At 55.0% G+C, this 19,241-nt stretch overlaps 2 protein-coding genes across 3 annotated transcripts; both read right to left on the reverse strand.

Annotated features, from left to right (window-relative positions):
* Nucleotides 1–4,218: 4,218 nt before the first annotated feature.
* Nucleotides 4,219–14,155, reverse strand: bmp2k (BMP2 inducible kinase). 2 transcript variants are annotated; one of them, XM_053870651.1, is made up of 16 exons: nucleotides 13,480–14,154; nucleotides 12,350–12,468; nucleotides 12,182–12,287; nucleotides 11,974–12,116; nucleotides 11,787–11,908; nucleotides 11,625–11,706; nucleotides 11,374–11,506; nucleotides 11,119–11,222; nucleotides 10,973–11,052; nucleotides 10,169–10,293; nucleotides 9,945–10,087; nucleotides 9,731–9,856; nucleotides 8,408–8,568; nucleotides 7,459–7,625; nucleotides 6,896–7,003; nucleotides 4,219–5,546 (listed from the first exon to the last, which is right to left on the reverse strand). In XM_053870651.1, the coding sequence occupies exons 1-16, from the start codon at nucleotides 13,610–13,612 to the stop codon at nucleotides 4,321–4,323; spliced, it is 3,078 nt and encodes a 1,025-aa protein (XP_053726626.1). In that variant the 5' UTR covers nucleotides 13,613–14,154; the 3' UTR covers nucleotides 4,219–4,320. The 2 variants fall into 2 exon arrangements, with proteins under 2 accessions (XP_053726626.1, XP_053726627.1); XM_053870652.1 differs by lacking the exon at nucleotides 6,896–7,003 and having other exon boundaries at nucleotides 13,480–14,155.
* A 595-nt stretch (nucleotides 14,156–14,750) lies between these two features.
* On the reverse strand, nucleotides 14,751–19,168 carry rasgef1ba (RasGEF domain family, member 1Ba). Its single transcript, XM_053870743.1, has 13 exons — nucleotides 19,001–19,168; nucleotides 17,647–17,814; nucleotides 17,459–17,581; nucleotides 17,256–17,393; nucleotides 16,613–16,828; nucleotides 16,481–16,555; nucleotides 16,303–16,398; nucleotides 16,136–16,238; nucleotides 15,960–16,039; nucleotides 15,794–15,889; nucleotides 15,268–15,363; nucleotides 15,079–15,202; nucleotides 14,751–15,002 (listed from the first exon to the last, which is right to left on the reverse strand). The coding sequence occupies exons 2-13, from the start codon at nucleotides 17,812–17,814 to the stop codon at nucleotides 14,926–14,928; spliced, it is 1,392 nt and encodes a 463-aa protein (XP_053726718.1). The 5' UTR covers nucleotides 19,001–19,168; the 3' UTR covers nucleotides 14,751–14,925.
* Nucleotides 19,169–19,241: the final 73 nt, after the last annotated feature.

Raw genomic sequence — 19,241 nt, forward strand, 5'->3', positions numbered from 1 at the left:
TCAGACAAGTCCAAGCTGGCGCTGCACAGATGTTTTAGAGCTCCCCCTCCCCGACCCCCCACCAGGACCCTCAGGTGAGGGCGGGGTCCCACCAACGAACCATCCATGAGACCGTAGTGTGTATGGTTCTGGGGTGTAGGAGACTCCAGGCTTTGGGCTGGTGTGAGTCGGCCTAGCTAGCCAGGTGTCCGGCCCCTTGCAGCACCGTCGGCTCCACCAGCTGGTGGAAGATTCAATTACACTCTCACTGGACGCTCGTCACCAGAACCACGTCTGGGTTCTCCACACTGACCGGACATCTGTGCCGTAACCGAGCAAACACTCGAGTGTGAAGTCGCCAACGTCTGTGTGCCGTCGCCGCCGCTCCACTTCCTGTGATTGTCCAGCACGCCGCGTCTGGAGCCCAAAACCCTCGCAGCAGATGGAGCGCAAATATGGCCACCGTTCTCTGGCCAGCTATTAACTGTGAGTGTGTGTGTGTGTGTGCATGTCCTTGTACAGCTATACTTATGAGGACCAATTCTTGCAAACAATTGGAATTAAGCCACAATTACATGCTGATGACTTAAAAAATAACTGGATCATCATAGCTGGGTTTAACTTTGGTTGAGAGTCCTGGTTCAGGTTAGCCATGTGTTTTGGATGGTTAGGTTTAGGGGGAGAGGCTGGGGAAAGGGTTATGGCCATGAGAGGTCCCCACAAGGACAGCGATACAAATGTGTGTGAGTGAGTGGTCGTAATGAGTGGTCATATTGTGTCTGATGACTCAAATCAGAACATGTGGGGTGACAGTGAGTGTAAAAGTGTTACCCAACACTCAGGCAGGAAGTGATGTCACGGTCTTGAAAAGACAGACACTGTTTCTCTCTCACAACAGTTGGGTTTTCTGGCCCGTCATGTGTCCCCAGTCCCTGACACACATACACACACACACACACGGGGTGGTGGGGAGACTCCCGCTGGGCGCCACGTTGGCAGCTCCAGCTGGTCCAACACCTGCCCCAGGCTCTGGGGGGCAGCAGAGAGGACCTTCACATCTTGGCCCGCACTGGCCCTGAGAGGAGGGACTCAAACCTGTGACCATCGCCGGCATCACCTCAACACATCGGTGAGACAGTGTTGGGTGCCTCACATTTCGTGAAGGGATGCCCCTCCCCCCCAGCAGAGGGGAGTCATCACCCCGGTTATCACTGACACCTCGCGTGGGCCCCATGCAAATGTCCATTACTGCGAGTCCACACAGATTAAGACGCCGAGAAGTGGGAAGGGGGGGGTGACAGGACGAGGGGTGACGCTGCTGCTGAGATGGGAAAACTCATTAGTTCACATTCACCCCGACCTTGATGACGTGCACGTGTCCCCCACACCTGATCCCCTCCAAATCGCTGTTGATGACATTGTTTCAGCGTCACGTATTTCCTGCAGGTACAGAGCGTCCTCTGCTGGATGCTGTGAGAACTGCATCCACACGGTGCGTGTGTGCGCGGGCGTGTGTATTAGCAGAGCCAATTATCTTCAGCGACCTTTGACGGCCAAAATGAACACGACAACCCAACTGTTGACTGAAATGAGTGTGGAGAAGGCCAAAGGTCAAAGGTCATGTCCCTCTTGCTCTTCCGAACTGATCCACCAGGTGGGTGCTGCGCCCGACGTCGTGCCCGGGCCGGAGCTCGCGTCGCTTTATTTATAGTGGGCGCCAGGAGACATCTGCTGCAGACGAGCCGCGGCCTGGAGATCCGGGCAGCGGCGCACAGAGGGAGCTTGTCAGCTCCTGCGACATGTGAGCGAGCGGACAGACGTCCAGTCCGCTCGGCGTCCTGCTGCTCTGATGGAGCCCGGCTGCAGCGTGGAGGGTGTCCATGTTTGTTTGCTATCTTGTTGTTGCTCGCTATTTTCAGACACGGTCCCGTCGCCTCCTGCCCCCCCCCATCTCTGTCTGACTCTGCAGAGTCTCAGGGGCAGCAGAGCTGGGCAGGAGCGTGTTCCAGGTTCGACCCCAGCTGGGGCGGTTTCACGCCCTCGAGGGTCAGAGTGTCTCCCTGCGGATATAAACTTTCCACAATATTGAGACACAATAATCTCATCCTAATCCTGCTCTCACTTTTATTTGTGCATCTTAGAGGCCACATCTGGTGCCGCTGCCGTCACAAACAAATTTGGAGGCGAGCGGGATTAACGGAGCCACACGTTCCGATCCGGTCTGCTCTCTTCCAGCTGTGTGTGTGGAAACACTGGCAGCCATAATCTCATCCTGAAGTTTGTGGATTATCCAGACACTAGTCGCCACAGATTAACTTTCTTCACAGATTTGAACAGAAAGTGAGATTTTCGTTCCGGATGGGTCTTTGTTCTCGACTCACCTCCTAATCTGGACACCAGATAAAGATTTGGAGTCCGCTCAACACATGTCCCAAGTTTGGAGCCATAATTCCTGCGGGATTAAAAACGAACTTCAACTCTTGAATATTGAAAAACAAAAATCGTGTTTCACACACATATACACACGATTGTATCTCTATCTTTGTGGGGACCTCGCATTGACATGCCTCTCCTACACTTGCATCATGAGGTGAGGGGCCTGCGTGGGGCACTAGAGCAACCTGCCAATATGCTACGTTGATAAACCCGGTTCGTCCACCTGTGCTCGTGTTTTGGCTTGCTGGGATGTCTGATGGCCTCGAGCCTGGCCTCGAGCGCCCCCTAGGTGCACCAAGTTTCACGACACAACTTGAAGTCCCTCTAGTCCGTGCGAAATTGCCGGAGGCCCTGGATCCTCTGCAGCCTCTTTGTCCTCTCTGAGTCCTTCAGGACACAGCTACAGGGCTGCCTCCTGGCGAACCATCATGCTGCCAAGAGTCTGGAGAAGACTAGTCAGTCTAGTCTCTGACTCTGACCTCATCCTCCTCTTGTCAGTCTAGTCTCTGACCTCCTCATATTCTAGTCAGCCTAGTCTCTGATGTCCCACTTCTCTAGTCAGTCTAGTCTCTGACCTCATATTCTAGTCAGCCTAGTCTTTTACCCCCTCCTCCTCCTCTAGTCAGCCGAGTCTTTGACCCCTCCGACTCCAGTCAGTGCAGTCTCTTACCGCCTCCTCCTCCTCAAGTCAGTCTAGTCTCTGACCTCCTCCTCCTCTATTCAGTCTAGTCACCGACCTCTTCCTCTAGTCAGTCTAGTCTCTGACCTCCTCCTATGTTCAGGTCCATCATATCTGCTCAGTGGGCACCCACCTCCTCTGCTGCCTTTGCTGGACAATGCTGGACTATGCCAGTCCTCCAATGGGATCCTGGGCTGCTACGTGGCTGGAGTCTTCTACACGTAACAAAGTGCTTTTCCCGTGCGAGTACGAGTCCTCAAGTCACAGCACTGACCAGTGCAGACGCTGAAGAACACAACACATGGTGAGGAAAGTGGTCACAATGTTGTGGTCTATGTGTAGAGGTCCTGTCCCACGCTGGGACTGGACACCCCATAACAGACCCTGTCCCGACGTGGCCGCCCACTGCGTGGTCCCCAACCCCCGCATTTGGAAGCGCCACGTAAGCGTGCTCCCGAGCGCCGGCGGGATGTGCTCCAGCTCAGACCAGATGGCCGCCGAACGCTCCGTCGCTGCTGCTAGCGACCATATGACGTTCACAGGCCCCCGCCCCCCCCCCCACTTCCTCTCGGCGCCAAGACTGCGGCACCGCTTCTGGGGGCCCAGTGGAGGAGCCAAGTCGCCACACAGACACTCTCTTATATTTAGCAGATCTCACAGATCCATGCGGGAACATGGCGAGCTCCAGTTTCTGGGCCGGTTCCGAGCAGGCCGGCGCGCTGGTGCAAATTTATTCACTGTGAAACTCGCCGCTCCCGGACGTGTGACTGGACCGAGTCCTGAACGGACAGAAGGAACTCACACGCTCCAGTCTGACTGGACCTCACCAGTCTGGACAACAAGTTCCCCAAAGTTAGAGACAAAACTTAGTGATGACATCATCATCTTGAGGGCTGATGATGTCACCGTATGCGTGGTGACTCAGGTGTACCTGCTGCTGGTCCCAGTTCTGATCCAGTTGCAGCAGGGGGCTTCTCTTCCGTGGAGCAGCATGTGAGGCGATGCTCCTCCTACATCATGGTCGCCATGGGACCTCCAGCACGACCTGAGCGACATCATCAGGAAGTAAGTCTGAAGTTAGCGGTCACCACGGCAACACGAGAAACTGTCAATGAAAGCAGGCGAGTCGTTAAAAACGTGGCTTTATTTCGCTGACGAACAGGAAGTGGCTTCAGAGGACATAGAGGACACAGTGGTTAGAGTCGTTAAGGCTTTGTGGTGCTCCATCAGTGCTTGCAGGTAAAGGGCGCCGCCCCGAACGGGTCCAGCTCTGCAGACTGCGGCTGCTCTGCGTCTGGCTCGACCACTTCTGTGAACGGCACCGCGCCAAAGTCATCCATCTTGTTCTCCTCCAGTGTGTCGGGCAGTGACGTCCAACATTTGGCACTGGCCATGTCGCCCTGAAACCGCGAGACATCCAGCGACTGGAAAGGTTTTGCTCCAAAAGGATCCAGAAGGGTTTCCTCTCCCAGCGCCCCCTTCTGGCTGCCATCCACGCCGATGTTCTCCTTGGAGTCCGAGGTGCTCAGGAACTCGTTGCTGCTCTGCGAGTCTCGCCGCCCGACTTTTTTGTGTCTGCGGACTCGCTCTGGTGTGCGGAATGAAGGTTTACCCGACTTCCTGGTGCCGGTCGGCGTTCCGTGATGACGCTTCCCATTACCGCCGCACGTCGCGTCCGGCTTGGTCTTCCTCTGCCGGGACGAGAGCTTCTGGAGGCTCCGCTGCCTTGGCCGCTGCTGCCCGGGACTCCCACCGTCCCTGGACAGGAAGATGTCCTCTGCGCTGCGGGAGGTGGTGGGCAGAGCCGCCGACGGCTGGAAGGGAGAGAAGCCGAACACGTCGATGCCATCGGGCGAAACCGGGGGAGTCTGACCCAACGGGCCGTCGCCTCTCCCGGATCTTGACGGGTTCCGGCTGAACGGCGCTTTGGTGAACACGTCGAAGTCGTCCACTGAGCGGTGCTCCCGACTCCCCTGCCTGAAAGGAGCTTTGGCAAAGATGTCGGCGGTCTGCGGACCTCCGGCCGAGTCCTCTACACTCGTGAACGGGGGCGCTCCAAACACGTCCACGCCAGCCCCACCCGAAGACTGAGGGGTCTTGGTGTCGGCAGCCGGCAATGGTCTTCTCTTTGCCTCTCCCTTCCTGAGCTGACCTTTGACCCTGCCAGACTCCTCATCTGTGTCGTCATCGTCCTCAGAGTCCATCAGCAGGGGGTGCTGTCCCAGATTCTCAGGCTCCGTGTCGTCACCATGCTCACTGTTCAGCGCCTCCTCCTCCTCCGGCTCTTCCTCTTCACTGCTTTTTGGCGACGGAGGATCCGACTCAAAGTCGCTCTCCGAGTGGTCCCCGGGTCGACGACTTCTTCCAACTGGATGCTCCTTACTGAGTGGCGGCGCATCCTCTGGGATAGACTCCACCTCTTGCTCCATCTGCCGAGTCGTGGCTTCGGAACCTGAAACAGGGAAATAGAAGGCGTCACTTCCAGGTCATTTAGACGAGTGCCTTTCAGAAGTCGCTCCGGTCGAATGCTCCGAGTGTCACGGCCCGATAACAAGTTGGACTCTAAGACTGACGCTGGAGTCCTGACAGGTCCTCGTGAAGGTCTTCCGACGCAGAGTCAGATCCAGAAGGCGATGCTCTCCTGGCTTGGTGCGGGAACTGGACGGGCCGGCGGAGGTGTTGTTAAAACCTGAAACGTCCCGCCGGCCTCGCGAGTCACAAAGACGCAGAAGAGGATTCTGATTGGACGTTTTTATTAACAAACACTTGTGAAGGAAAAACAAGAACTTCTGTTACAAAACATGAAGAAGTTGAAGAACAAGATGGGGGGAACCTCTGGAATTTAAGGATGAGATGATAAAGAAAAACAAGCTTCAGAGAAAAAAGTAAGTTCTGGATCCCACAAACAGCACCGGAGCGGCGCCGCAGGAGTCGTCACGGTGACGCGCTCCAACATGTGACGCTAAGATGGCGTCCTAACGCGTCACACAGCTGGCACCAGCTAGTTTAAATAGCAGCTAGCATCACTAGCGATGGTTGCTAACAGGAGCAGCACAGAGGCACTTGTCCAGCGGAAGCTAACCAGGAGACGCGAGGGAGAGTGACGAGCCAGCGATTTTAATGGACCTTGTTACAATTCTGCGAACCAAAAGCATGCAGGTGAGAGGTGCACCAGCAATACGCTCCTAAACTCACTCATCCCCACGTGACTCAGGTCGACAGTCCGACTCAACACGTCCTGGATCACGGATGCGTGACAGGACGGCGTCAGGTGAAGGCACGAGTGCGACGCCGCGTCTAAATAAACAAAGCTAGTTCACGCTACTGTAGCAGGGAGGTGGGCAGCTATGGGGCCAAGGACTCAGAGACACGAGGGAGTGGAGCTTGGTTCTCAGAGAACAGAAGCTGCTGCGGCTCAGTGAGTAACAGCTATGCTCAGGTGGACCAGGTCCGAAATACAAGAGCAGAGAACGCTGCGGGTTACATTCACGCTGTGGAGGTTTGGCGGAGCGACTTGTGCCGCCAAGCAGCCGGGAACGTTGCGAGTTGGCTACGATGATCACGACAGAAAATGAATAGACAAAAGGGGGACTGACGACGTCACTCTCTGAGGTTCGACTCCCACATGAGCGGCGGAGGAGGAAGCAGGAGCTGAACCGACAACCTCCAGCTGCCTTGCTTCACAGCTTCATGTTGCATAAGTGGTGGGGCGGGTCGGAGCACCGAGAGCAAGGGAGGGTGTGCAAGGGTGGGGGGGCCACAGAATCGGGTCGTCATGACACCGACGCCTCTAAGACTTGCCTGCAGTGGCCACGAAGGGTGCGGCGCCAAACAGGTCCTCTGATGGGTGGGGCTTAGAGCTGGTCTGGTGGTCCAACCCTAAACTGGACCTCCTCGCTGGTGGTCTTTCTGAGAGGCAAAATGTACACGGTTTAGTGAGTGTTACTTGTAAAGCTGTAACTTGTATTTTTGCCAGTCCCCACGAGGTTAAGCCTCAACTTGAGGATGAAGACTTCAAAATAACTGGGTCATTATCATTGGGTTTCAGTTTGGTGCAGAGTCCTGGTTAAGGTGAGCCATGTGTTTTGGATGGTTAGGTTTAGGGGCAGAGGCTAGGGAAAGGGTTATGGCAATGAGTGGTCCCCACAGATATAGCATGACTGCATGTGTGCATGTGTGTTAGAGAGAGACAGAGAGAGCGAGAGAGTGAGAAAGACAGAGCTAGAGAGAGCATGAGACAGAGAGCGAGAGGAGAGACAGAAAAAGTGAGTAAATGTGAGGAAGACAGAGAAAGTGAGCGAGAGAGAGCATGAGACAGAGAGCGAGTAGGAGAGAGCGAGAGAGAGACACACAGCAAGACAGACCTGCTCTGAGGAGGTCAAACTCTCGGTCGATCAGTTCCTCCTCCGTCAGTTTGGAGAAGTTGTCCTCACCAAAGGGGTTCCAGCGTGACATGTCGGGGGGGTGACTGACCGTTTTGCTGCTGCTCTGAGAGGTGGGTGTGATGCCGTCGGGGGCCTGCAGGGGGCTCCTAGGATAGAGACAGGAGTCAGGTTAGATCCTGCTCACAGTAAAGCAACAGGAAACGCAGACTGGATGTGGCTGCAGTTTGTTTGAACTGGAGCTCTACGTCTCAAGCACATCCCCTTATGCCTTCCGATGATGCATAGGCCACGCCCACACCAAGCTGGTGATGTGGTGGTGTGAGAGACGGACGTGAGCTGCTAACCGGAGGACTGCCCCTCATGGTGCTCTTCTCATTTCAGTTGGACACAACAAAGATATGATACTCGCTACAACTTTTCAGTGACCGAAAAGTCGTAGCGAGTATCTGACGCTCTCTAGTCTCATGCCTTCAGCCCGCTCAGGTTTAGGAGCTGGTTTCACCTTCTTTATGTCCTTGTTTTCCCTGATGCCGCATGTGGTTGCTCCATATGTGTGTCTACACCAAGCACATCAACGAGGGAGTGAGACAGAGTTCATGTGTGCACATGAGGGAGAAATGGACGCTGCACCGCGGATGGGACGAGACTAAACGGTAGTCAAAGTCTCTACAACTGCCATTTCCAGGACGACCATGGTGACTGACGTGGCTCCACCATATCAAGAATAAGGGCATTCTCACCCAGTCTTTTTGAATTTTTAGACTAAATTCAGACCTGAAGCGACACAAAAATGACATGTTAGTACTCGCAGGGCCACTAAACCAGGGCCAATACGGTTGACTGCAGCGATTTTTCAGATCCAGCAGGTGTCAGTATTGAGCAGTCTGGGTCATTTGCCTTAGCACCACATCATGTGTCTCAGGCTTACCTGGTGTCCACGGGTGCAGGTCCAACTGGGCCACCAGGTGCAGCAGTAGGTGTGTTGAGCGACCCGATGGGCAGCTGGAGGTCAAGGGGGGAGGTCAGGAACATCTGCTGCTGCTGCTGCTGCTGTTGTTGTTGGATGAAAGCCTGCTGGTACTGTTGTAGCTGTGGGAGGGGGGAGGGGGATACGGGGTGGACAAGGTGCCATCATGTTGAAAGAAACTGGTTCTGGATTCGGAAAACCAGGGATGGTGAGAGGGGTGGGTGTGAGAGGGTTAAACACTGATGTTCAGCACACAACAGTCGACCCGCCACCACCAGAACCCCTCGAGAACAGACCTTGTCAGGCTCGACCATTAAAGTGATACATGGATCGGGCCTCCCGCCAGACTGACCAGAACTGCTACTGAAATACATGTTGCAGATGAACTCAAATCCTACACAGCGCCACTGCCAGGCCTCTTTCACTTCTGTACATGTGCAGTCACACGCCATGCCACTGTGGCCCGGCAGCTCGGGCTGCGCAGTACCACAACATCACGCTCTTGTTTTGAACAATCACGTGACTGTATTTTCACGTTTCCCCTGATAAGAGTCTTCAAAATTGGCTTCAAACGACCTGCTCCTCTGTTACAAGGATGGAATCATGTAGCTCCCCGGGTCGGGACCGTACTGTTAAAGCGGCCGACACAAAGACTGGTTCTCGGGTTAACTCCTCAGAGAAACTCTTAGCATAAGAACCGCGTCCCAGATCTAGGGCTGTTGACCCAGTCCACCTCAGCACGGTCCAGCAGAAGCTTTGGGTCACAGTGGAGCCAACGGATCGGTGCACCAGGACCGGCCTAGATCTGAGCCACAAAGGTCTCATCTTGATGAAACGGCCAGCTCCGAGCTGAAGCCGGCTCTGACTGACAGACAGAACTTCTCGTGGGGTCAGAGGTCAGCACAGAAGCAGATTTTCTTCATTCAAATGTTTCTGTGGAAGAGCGGTGGAACGCAGCGCCACGACCCGCCTCATATGCCGGGCCGCTCTGCTGCGTCCCCCGGTGGCATCCTCCGGACCAGATTGCCTCTGAAGGGAAGCAGATGGTCTTCGGTTGGGCGGAGGATCCGAGCCGCGGACCTGTGCTCATCTGATGGTGCGGAGAGACTTGGAGCGAGTCAGCGGGAAGTTAGAGCGTCTGTTTGGCAGCAGCGTCCGACTGAAGGCTGCCAGCGTGTGGCGCCGCAACTCACTTCTGACGTTGAACGAAGGGCTTCCCGCTGAGGCTCCATGTGTTCCGCGGCGGCGGGCTAATTGGTTAAATTAGCAGCTCGCTGGACTCACCATGGCAGCGTACTGGGCCTGGGCCACCTGCTGCTGGTACATGGGCTGCATCATCATCTGCTGCTGCATTAGCGCCTGCTGCTGGTGATGATGGAGCACAGGCTGCTGCTGCATGGCCTGCTGGTACTACACACACACACACAAACAGAGGAGGTGAGCTCTGACCCGGGGTCACACCACAACTGCAGAGAGGAGCACAGATGACTGAGTGCACCTGGAGATACTGGAGCGGCTGAGGAGCAGGATGAAGCTGCTGCTGCAGTCGCAGGTCACCCGGCTGCAGCTGCTGCAGGACTCTGTTCTGCTGGCCGGCGGTTTGCGTCTGCGGCGCCGGCTGCCCGGGGCTCGGCGTGGGCGCTGAGGAGAGAGGATCTTGTTATTTATGGACCCTCCAGTGGCGCTGCAGAAGAGTTCACCTTCCACCCCGGCATCACCAACCTTTGTGACCGTTGCTGACCACCGTGGTGCTCATCTTGGGCAGCATTGCCACGTTGCTGTTCGCCGCCTTCGGCCTCTGGCGCGGAGCGATGGATGTTTCTGTGGGACCCACCGAGTCAGTGATCCTGGAGACAAGAGCAGAATTCAAATCTCCCCACGTCTTCTACTTCCTTTTCCTGTCTTCAGTTTTCTCCTCTGATCGTCACCTTCCTTCTTCTGCTTCCTGTCCTGACATCTTCTACTTCCTCTCCTAGCTTCCTCTACTTCCTCTTCCTGTCTTCGGTTTTCTCTTCCAGGGTGTCAGGACACAACTGTCCCATCAGTTGCACTCGCCTGTCTCCCTGTTGCCATGGCAACCCAGTAGGGGAGGACCACACTGACTCCAAACATTTTTGACTGACAGCAGCGAGCAGTCCCTTTGCACACATGCATGGATATCAAATCCACAACTTCATCCGCTGATGATGTCATCATGTCAGCTCAGGGTTTTCACTTCAGTTCCATGGAACAGGAGAAACACCAATCCCACACTCCTGACGGTGCAGGAGATGTGTCTGAGCTTCACAGAGTCACAGTGACACCTAGTGGTGTTTCTTTACAGTTCTGGAGGGTGGTGGCTCATTACTGCTAACAATAATGTTCAAGAATCAGGCGGTCAGTGTTTTGGTTTGTCACTGCTGCGTTGCCATGGCAACATACCATGGATGGTGCAGCTTTCTTAGAGTGTGCCGAGTCTTCTTCAACTTCCTCTTCCTGTCTTTCACTTTGTTCTTCTACTGACTCCTGACGAGACTCTGGAGGTACCTGGCTTTGGTCATGCTCTTCTTGGCGGCGACCTCACTGGCCGTCATAGGTTCTGGAAGCGAAGAGGGGATGGAAGAACTCTGCAGGGGAGCGACCACAGTTAGAGGATCATCACACAACCAACACTCAAGCGCTGCTGGACTCACAAAGAGATTTGGCACTGGACATTCTCGTCCTGCTAACTTGAAGGCCACGTAGGAGACCTGGTAGATGTCGGGTCTCTTCTCCTGGTCTGGCTCCAGCATGAATCCTGCAGCAGACACAATGTGGTGCTGAACTTGTTTATTGCTCTCTCATAAACATAAGCGCTCTCCCCCATTGTCATGGTTCACCCGCAGTTCTCTCACTAACTCGATCAGGAAGGAAGTGATGCAAGAACCAGTTCAGGACTGATCACTTACGGATCAGACAGTGCAGCTGGAAGGAGAACCTGGAGTTGTCCGGCACAACAAAGGTCCCGTCGCAGATGGCCACTTGACTGTCGCCGAATGGAAGTGTGAAGAAACACAGTTTATACAGCAAGCAGCCCAGCGCCTGTGGACACACACGCACGCGCACACACACACACACACAGAGTCAGTCAGTCAGTCAGTGTTGTTGCCACAGGCGCGGACAGCAGGGCTGCAGGGTCAGCAGACTAACACAGACTCACCCAGATGTCAGCTTTGGTGGTGATGGCCTTTCCCGCGTATAGATTGATCATCTCAGGAGCTCGATACGAGAGAGTGGTGTACCTGCAACCACAGGGGGACTGTAGTACCAGGACTGGCCCAGTCATCATTGGGAGCGCACTCGGACCAGGACGGTGACTCACTTCTTGATCTCGTCCTCCACCGCGCTCACGCCGTCCCGGTGCGGCTGCAGGACTTTGTGGGTGGCGCTGCCGAAGTCACACAGCACGTAGCTGCCGCGGTCGTTGAGTAGGATGTTCTCCACCTGAGAAGAAGCCATCACATGACACAGAGACACGCCAGATCCGCGGGGATATGGCTGTACGTCACCTTCAGGTCTCTGTGGATGATGGGGGTCTTGCACTGGTGCAGGCGGGCGACAGCCTCGCAGGTGTCACAGAAAATGGTGAGGACCTCAGCCTCGCTGAAGCCCACGTTCAGACGCTGGTTCATTTGCTTCACCACTTGACCCGCTGCAGCACACCAGTTCTGGTTAGACCCGCCAGCCGGGGGGTCCTGGATCTGAAATGAGCTGTACCTTTGCAGTACTCCATGAGGATCAGAACCTCCCACACGCTGTCCGACACAGCGCCGATGGCTGAGTCCAGGTAGCCCACGATGTTCTTGTGACCTGAGAGCTCCTTCTGCAGACCGGACAGGTTCAGTGGGGAACAGCCTGGAGCCCAGTGCTGGCACTAACACTCACCATGATGGTGATCTCCCGCTTGTAAACGTTCAGGTCCTGCACATTGTTAACGTACATCCTCTTCAGGGCGCAGCGCACGCCGCTATGGGTCCGTGCCAGGAAGACCACCGAGAACCCTCCTGAGGAAAGAAATCACAGTGAAATCGACCGCTTCTCTTTTCTCTTCCTTCCTCATATCAAGCTCCAGATGTTGACAGGAACCTCAGTCTTTCTTCATCTTCACAATCTGAAAGAAGAACTGCAGTGTCAGTCTGATTCGGGACTAAAGTGCTGAGTCAGCTGCTCCGCGGTCTGTCGTGGATCATGTGGAACATTATTTCGGAGCTGAGGGTCACACACTGTCATTTGAGGCCTTATCTGGCACTGACCAGTACCAGGACCTGGTCCTGCGATGAGAATGATCAGGTGGAAGAGCCAGAAGAAAGAGTCACATGACCTGAGCAACATGAACCAGAGTCCAGACAAAGAGCTCTCAGTGTCTGACTGTTCTCTCTCTCTCTGTCACACTCATACTCACACACACTCACGTACACAGACACAAACACACACACGTTTCGCTATTGTTGTGAGTACCTCCCATTGAGATAATGCTTTCCCCAGTTTATAATACACTGCTTTTACACGTCGCGAACTGTGACATCACCGGTGGGCGTGTCTACTCGACAGTCCTGTCAGCTCAGTACTCGGCCTGTACACACACACTAGTTCCACGCACAGGTTAGACAGTACACACACAGGTTCCACGTCGCAGGCTTGATCGCTGGATAAAAACTCAGGCCACAGAATGTCGGCCTGTGTTGTTTACTTCCGCCTGGGTGACACTTTCTAGGGCCCCCACATTAGTGTCTTTAGTTCTGCTTCAACTGGGCTGTGGCAGAATCCAGCTGTTCCCCCGGCACAGAACCACACGGGGTCAAAGGCCAGGTGGTGTCCTTTTCATCTCCCTACAAACTGCCAGCCAGAATCGACTCGCTTCGTTCGGCCAGTCGCTGGGGTACCGAGAGGAAACCAGCACCGGAAGTAAACAGCAGCAGCCGTAGCACGGGCCCAGCTCGCAGCCGAACCCTTCCACACCGTGTGGGCCTGGCTCGGGTGTGTCCCGGTCACGAGTAATCAAAGACAGAACTCACCTTCAGCCACCAGCTCTTCCACGGTCACCTGGTATCGACCCACCGCGAACACCTTCCCGATGTAGCTGCCGGACCCGGACGCTCCTCCGAGTCCTCCGCTCTCAGACTTCGGCATCCGGGAGAACTTCTTCATGTTGACTCAGGGGGACTATCTACTTGTGCTTCTGGTTCTTCGCTCCACCCGCATGCTCCCCGGCTCCGACCCGGGGGCCTCCACTGGGCTGCGGCGGTTCCGACTCTCGTCCCGCTCGCTAGCTGCTCCGGCACATCCCGCTGGCGGTCCGGCTATAGCTAACGCGCCTTACTCCAAGTTCCGGTCCAGAAGACGGAAGGCGAGCAGCCCACCAGCGGGCTCCGCTTCGTTCGCTAGCCTAGTTAGCTTTAGCTTCTCGACGGATCACCTCGAACCCGACCCCACGAGTCGCTCACTCGGACTCGGACCGAGTCTCGCGTACGCCTCGGGTCGAACCGAGAAATCAGTCAGAACTCGGGGTGACTGGAGGACTGAGGGAGGGGGGTGCACCGTGAGGGCCCCGCCCACTTCCTCTTTCAAGCCTGATGCGGGAGGACACGAGTGGCGGGAAATGGTGGCTGTTATTTCCTCCGTTCAAACGGTAACAGCCGTCGTTACTTTGACCACGACTGTGTCGTCATCAACGGTAGATGGACGAACCGGAAAACGAGCGCTCAGGGCTCTCGCTGCCGCTGGCTCGCTGCACACGTCATCTCCGGTGTCTGACGCGGCTTCAGCTCGAACTTGTAAGTTGTCAACTGTCCCGTGACGAGGTCAGAGGTCACATGAGGCCTGTCACGCAATCGTGCCGCCCTGCGCTGACGGTGGGGAAAGGCCTTACTTCCACCACTAGATGGCGTGTACGAGCTGAGGAGCCACAACGCAGTCCCCTGTATTCTATCCTCATTGGACAGAGTGCTGGGGATGATAGAGGGAGCTTCCCAGGCCCCAGAGTGGTGGCAACGAGGTGCGGCTCTGTCTCACAGTCCAGACTCGGTGCCTCTACGATCTAACTCGGGAAGAGCGGACCCACTTCCCTGGAAGCATGCTGAATCTGCTGCAGAGCCTGGTGGAGGGGCCTGAGTCATGGGGTGAACCAGGGAATGTTGTTGGGTCATAGAGCGCTGCAGGTGTTACTCGCCCTTACCTTAGCGGAGCGCTCAGATCTATGGGTCATCTAAGCTGAAGTTCAGAGGTACGCCAGCAGGGGGCAGGACAAAACAACACAATGTGGAGACAGAGTGCAAAAATACTCATTTATTGTCAACATTTCACAGAATGACATCACAGGTTTACACACTCCTGTTGTGTCCGACGCATGGTTAGCTGCCCAGCGGCTAACACGTCGCCGTAGTTGCCATAGGAACCACATAACATAGGCGGTTTTGGTGAACCTGGCTCAGCAGAGAGGACCCACAGTGAGCTGGTGCCACTCACCTGAGCGACCGCCAGCGCTCCTTCTCTGTGTTGTTCTCTGGACCTTCGCTCTCATATGACAGCAGATGCAAGCCTGCAGAGACAGGAAGTGACATCACCCAGGAGGCTGGACACACAGACTTCTGGTCAGACAGGAAGTGAGCGCCGACCGTCCTCACTGAAGACCGGCGCCGTCAGCAGGTACTGGAGAGTCCTCCGCTCCTTGGGGAACGGACACTCCACCTTCCTCCAGGACAGGAACTCGCTGACCTGCTTGGCCAGCTCCCAGAATTTCTGAAACCCACGAGCAGAGTGTGAGAGTGGGCTCCGCTGGCCTCATCTATTGCCGCGCAGAATACCTGGAAGTTGACGTGTCCGTTGTGCAGCCGGTTGGAGCAGCCTTCGTTCAGGAAGTACAGGTCTTTGATCAGCAGGCTGAAGAACGGGACCACAATCTGACGGACCAGAAAAGGGCTTGTTAGACAAAGCTGAGTCTGTGGACCCCAGCAGGATCAGAACAATGTAGAGGTGCCTTCTGGCTCAGCTCTCTGGCTCCTCTAAGGAACACAACATGGCTTATTCTCATCACATTGATGTGAGAGGAGACGTTCTGGGGAAGATGGGCCAACAGAACCACACCGTTTCCCCATGCCATGACCTCAGTTTCAGGTGAAGAAACACGACACTGGAGCTCCTGCTGAGGACTGGTTCTATACACTCACGAGTCATGAATCAAACACCTCATGATTCAAACACACATACCAGAAACCGCTTAATTTGCCATGTATATTAGTAACATACAATGAGTCAAACACCATTGAGTCATGAGTCAAGTACCTGTGAGTCATGAGTCAAACACCAGTTAGTCAATGGGACTCCACTCACCTTCTCGTGGCTGCTGGTGGCGGTGGCAGCTCTGTGCGCTGCTCCCCTCAGCGCTGTCCTGTAATTGTAGAAGTTTCCAGATGGGTCCATTTGGTGCTGTGGAGGAAGCAGACGGGTCAGAGACAACGCAGACTCTCGGGCAGGACTCAGATTTGAGGATGCGAACCTCCAGCACATCAAACTTGGCCGTCTTGACCTTGCTCCAGGTCTTTTTCAGACGAGACACTGGACTCATGTTCAGCCCGGCTGTGAGGTGGAGACAATAAGAAGTCAGTTATGACCCCGTCGGAAGGAGGGCTCAACAAAGACCAGTACAGGGTGTGAACAAGGACCAGAACTCACAGATAATGGCCATCAGGGAGTTGAAGTTGCCAATGTTGAAACACTCCTGGGCAACGTCAATGAAAAACTCAATGACACGGACTCTGTGCTTCTTCTTCGCTGGCTGCAACGAATCACGAGTAAGTCTCAATGTAAGTGAGTCACACCACGAGTCAGTACTCCCTCACCGTGCAGACCTCCGTGGCCACCAGATAGCTGAGTCTGTTGAACCAGTCCACGTAGGACTCCAGATTACAGGTGGGTTTGTAGTCACCACACGCGATCTGAGACCAGAAACAAGACCAGGCTGCAGTCTAGTCCACATGAACGTATGAGTCAAGTCATAGACAAAGGAGTCACACAAACCGTGTTGTTGTTCTGGCGGTCGTTGTGGATGAAGGCCTGGACAAACTCTTCAGGTCCGATGTAGCTGAGTCTCTCCTGCAATACAACCATCATCATCATCGTCCTCCTCTCATGCAGGATTGTGGGACTCACCAGCTCAATGTGTGTGAGCTGCTGGGCGGCAGTGAAGGAGTCGCTGCAGACAGCCAGCAGGTCTCTCTCAACGCTCGCCTGTGGCTTGGCCTTGATGGTGGTCAGCTGCTCGGCCGCTGTGGCGTTGATCCGGACCAGCGCCTCCTGGTACTGGTTCAGAACGGTCAACCTCCGGATCAGACCCTGACTCATGTGGCTCAGAGAGGTCCTGTAGACCTGAGAGACGATACACCTTAATTCCTCAGGACTGGTTCTGTCTGTCCCAGAATCCCTGAAGTGAATCAGAACCGCATAAGTTCAGCTGTCCACGAGCACAGATCACAGACTTCCCTCGGTCATAATGACAGGGTGGGTCTGGAGCGACACCAGCAGAACCAGATGTTCCTGAGGTCTATTTTGATCCTGAGTTTCCTCCCAGACTGCTGTGGCCCGGGAAACATCCAGAACTACAAGACAGCCGAGCTCATGACAATTGAACTTGAACTGGACCAGTAGCTCTGCTCAGAACCTAAGAACCTGCATAAACGGAGGTTCTACACGATCCCTGCCAGTCCCCAATTCTTCCACACCGAGTGCGCAGACAGAATCACATTGTCGAGAGGTCTTTGGACCTCCTGAGTCACCGCATGGAAGCACAACTCACCTCGTCGCCGCCTGCCAGGTTCAGGGTCAACTCCTTCAGGCTCTGCATCATCCGCTCGTCCCGGAAGTCGTATGGAAACATCTCGGTCCACTCGGTCAGCAGCTGTACGATCTTTGGTGCCACCCTCCTCATCCTCGCCTGAAAGTAGGCCACAGTGAGATCCAACGGCATCTTCTTTCAGGGCGGCAGGGTGGAGTGCTCACCTTGCTGGCATGAGAGTCTGCGGGTCGCTGCGACTCTGTGAACAAGTGTCCAACTCGAGTCATGAGCTCGTGGGGAGGGAGGAAGAGTCGTGAGCTCAGCAGGAAGGTGAAGATAAAGCTTCTCTGAAGAAGACACGATCTGCTCAACACCACCGCCACTGGCATTAGGACATAGAGGGAAAACTCACATCAGGGTAGTAGTCCGGGGTCGGGACCAGGTGACAGACCAGGGCCTCCAGAGAGCCAGACACCAGCTTATTGTCATGGTAATGCAGTTCCGCCTCTGTTATCTGGTACCGCTTCTTCTTGTAGGCACTCGGTGCCAGTGGGCCGGGAAACGACGGCGTCTGGGGCATCTGTGGAGGGGACAGAACCGTTGTTGAGCTTGCTGGATTCAAACCAGGGTGGGAGGTTCTGAACCTGACCGTCCACAGGATCAGAACTTAGAGTCAAGTCTGGGGTCAAGCTCATTACAGTTCGAAGCTTGTGGACCTGCTCGTCATTCCATCCAGACCTGTCACTGATCCGGGTCTGGGTCGCGGTGGCAACGGTCTCAACAGGGAAGCCACTTCCACCTGCTCTTAGGGATTCCAAAGCGCTTGCAGGCCACATGGGAGATCATGATGTCTCCAGTGTTTCCTGGGTCTGCACATGGCCTCCTTCCTGATGGACATGCCCCAAACACCTCTCCAGTGACCAGTCTTACCGGATTCCCAAACCACCTCAACTGGATCTACTCATTGCAGAGGAGCAGCAGCTGGACTTTGAGCCACTCCCAGGTGTCTCCTCACCCTATCCTGGAGGCTCAGCCCTGGATCCTCTTCCTCTGCTGCCATCATCAGTCATGATACAGCTGACAAAGCTGAACTGAGCAGCAGGAAATTTAGAGTTCTGTGAGGCGTTGGCCCGGGTTGAATAAAGGCGCATGCGACAGACTGATGTGTGTCTATGGAGCGCGGTGAATAAAAAAGTAGCCCGAGAAAAGGCCGCATGATCCACCATCAATTGTTCACCTCGTGCTGCACAGGCCGGCCTTCAGAACAATCGCGGGTCTCTACGGGTTAAACATGTCTGGACCACTCTTGTAAGGTCAGTCCAGTATAGAACCAGCCCTAGTGACACCAAGACAGAAAACCAAAGTATCTCCAAGCCGAGGAGTATCTGTAACTGAAGCACACATGTAAGCACGGAGCAGGTGGACAGACCCAGTCCTCAGACTGAGGAGGTCCAGACTAAACGCGAGTCGGGTCCGATGGTACTGTTGCGGCTTCGATGGTCAGCAAACACGAGAAGTCAAGTCAGCAGGAGAACCAGGATTATCGCCACTGATCCGCTCAGAAAATCCTGTTAGCCAGGAGCTAAAAATAGCATCACACTTTTCCCACTCTACTGTTGGCGGACCGGAATCTCTGAACCCACAGAACCACTGACCCAAACAACTAAATCAGAACTCTTGGTGAGTGAGGGAGTTCGTCATCGTCACTGCCACAGATGCGCCTCTCTCTTCTCAGCACACTTCTCACACTGTAGTACACAACTCACCTCGATCGCCACAAAAACAAGTTCCGATCCGCAGAAATCTCCAAATGTCTCCCAAAGAAGCGAGACTCCGCCACGGCGGTGTTCGGCCCACTGTCCGAGTGGAGCGCGTCTGTCCCGGTGTGAGCGAGAGCCGTGCCGCAGGAGGACTGGAGCTGGTCCTCGGAGCGCAATCTCTCGCCTTGTAGCGTCCTCGTGGGGCGGGGTGCCCAATTAGAAGCCAGCTCGAAACTGACACGCCCCT

This window comes from Synchiropus splendidus, chromosome 7 (assembly GCF_027744825.2).
Source record: "Synchiropus splendidus isolate RoL2022-P1 chromosome 7, RoL_Sspl_1.0, whole genome shotgun sequence".
Taxonomy (NCBI): domain Eukaryota; kingdom Metazoa; phylum Chordata; class Actinopteri; order Syngnathiformes; family Callionymidae; genus Synchiropus; species Synchiropus splendidus.

Coding starts and splice junctions, on each gene's coding strand:
- bmp2k (XM_053870651.1), bottom strand. CDS start 13,612: ATGAAGAAGTTCTCCCGGATGCCGAAGTCTGAGAGCGGAGGACTCGGA. Junction 12,288..12,349: donor AGCGGGAGATCACCATCATG/GTGAGTGTTAGT, acceptor TCCGGTCTGCAG/AAGGAGCTCTCAGGTCACAA. Junction 11,053..11,118: donor GTCCAGTGCCAAATCTCTTT/GTGAGTCCAGCA, acceptor GCTCCCCTGCAG/AGTTCTTCCATCCCCTCTTC.
- rasgef1ba (XM_053870743.1), bottom strand. CDS start 17,814: ATGCCCCAGACGCCGTCGTTTCCCGGCCCACTGGCACCGAGTGCCTAC. Junction 16,829..17,255: donor ACCTGGCAGGCGGCGACGAG/GTGAGTTGTGCT, acceptor ATCGTCTCTCAG/GTCTACAGGACCTCTCTGAG. Junction 16,040..16,135: donor CTCCCTGATGGCCATTATCT/GTGAGTTCTGGT, acceptor TCCACCTCACAG/CCGGGCTGAACATGAGTCCA.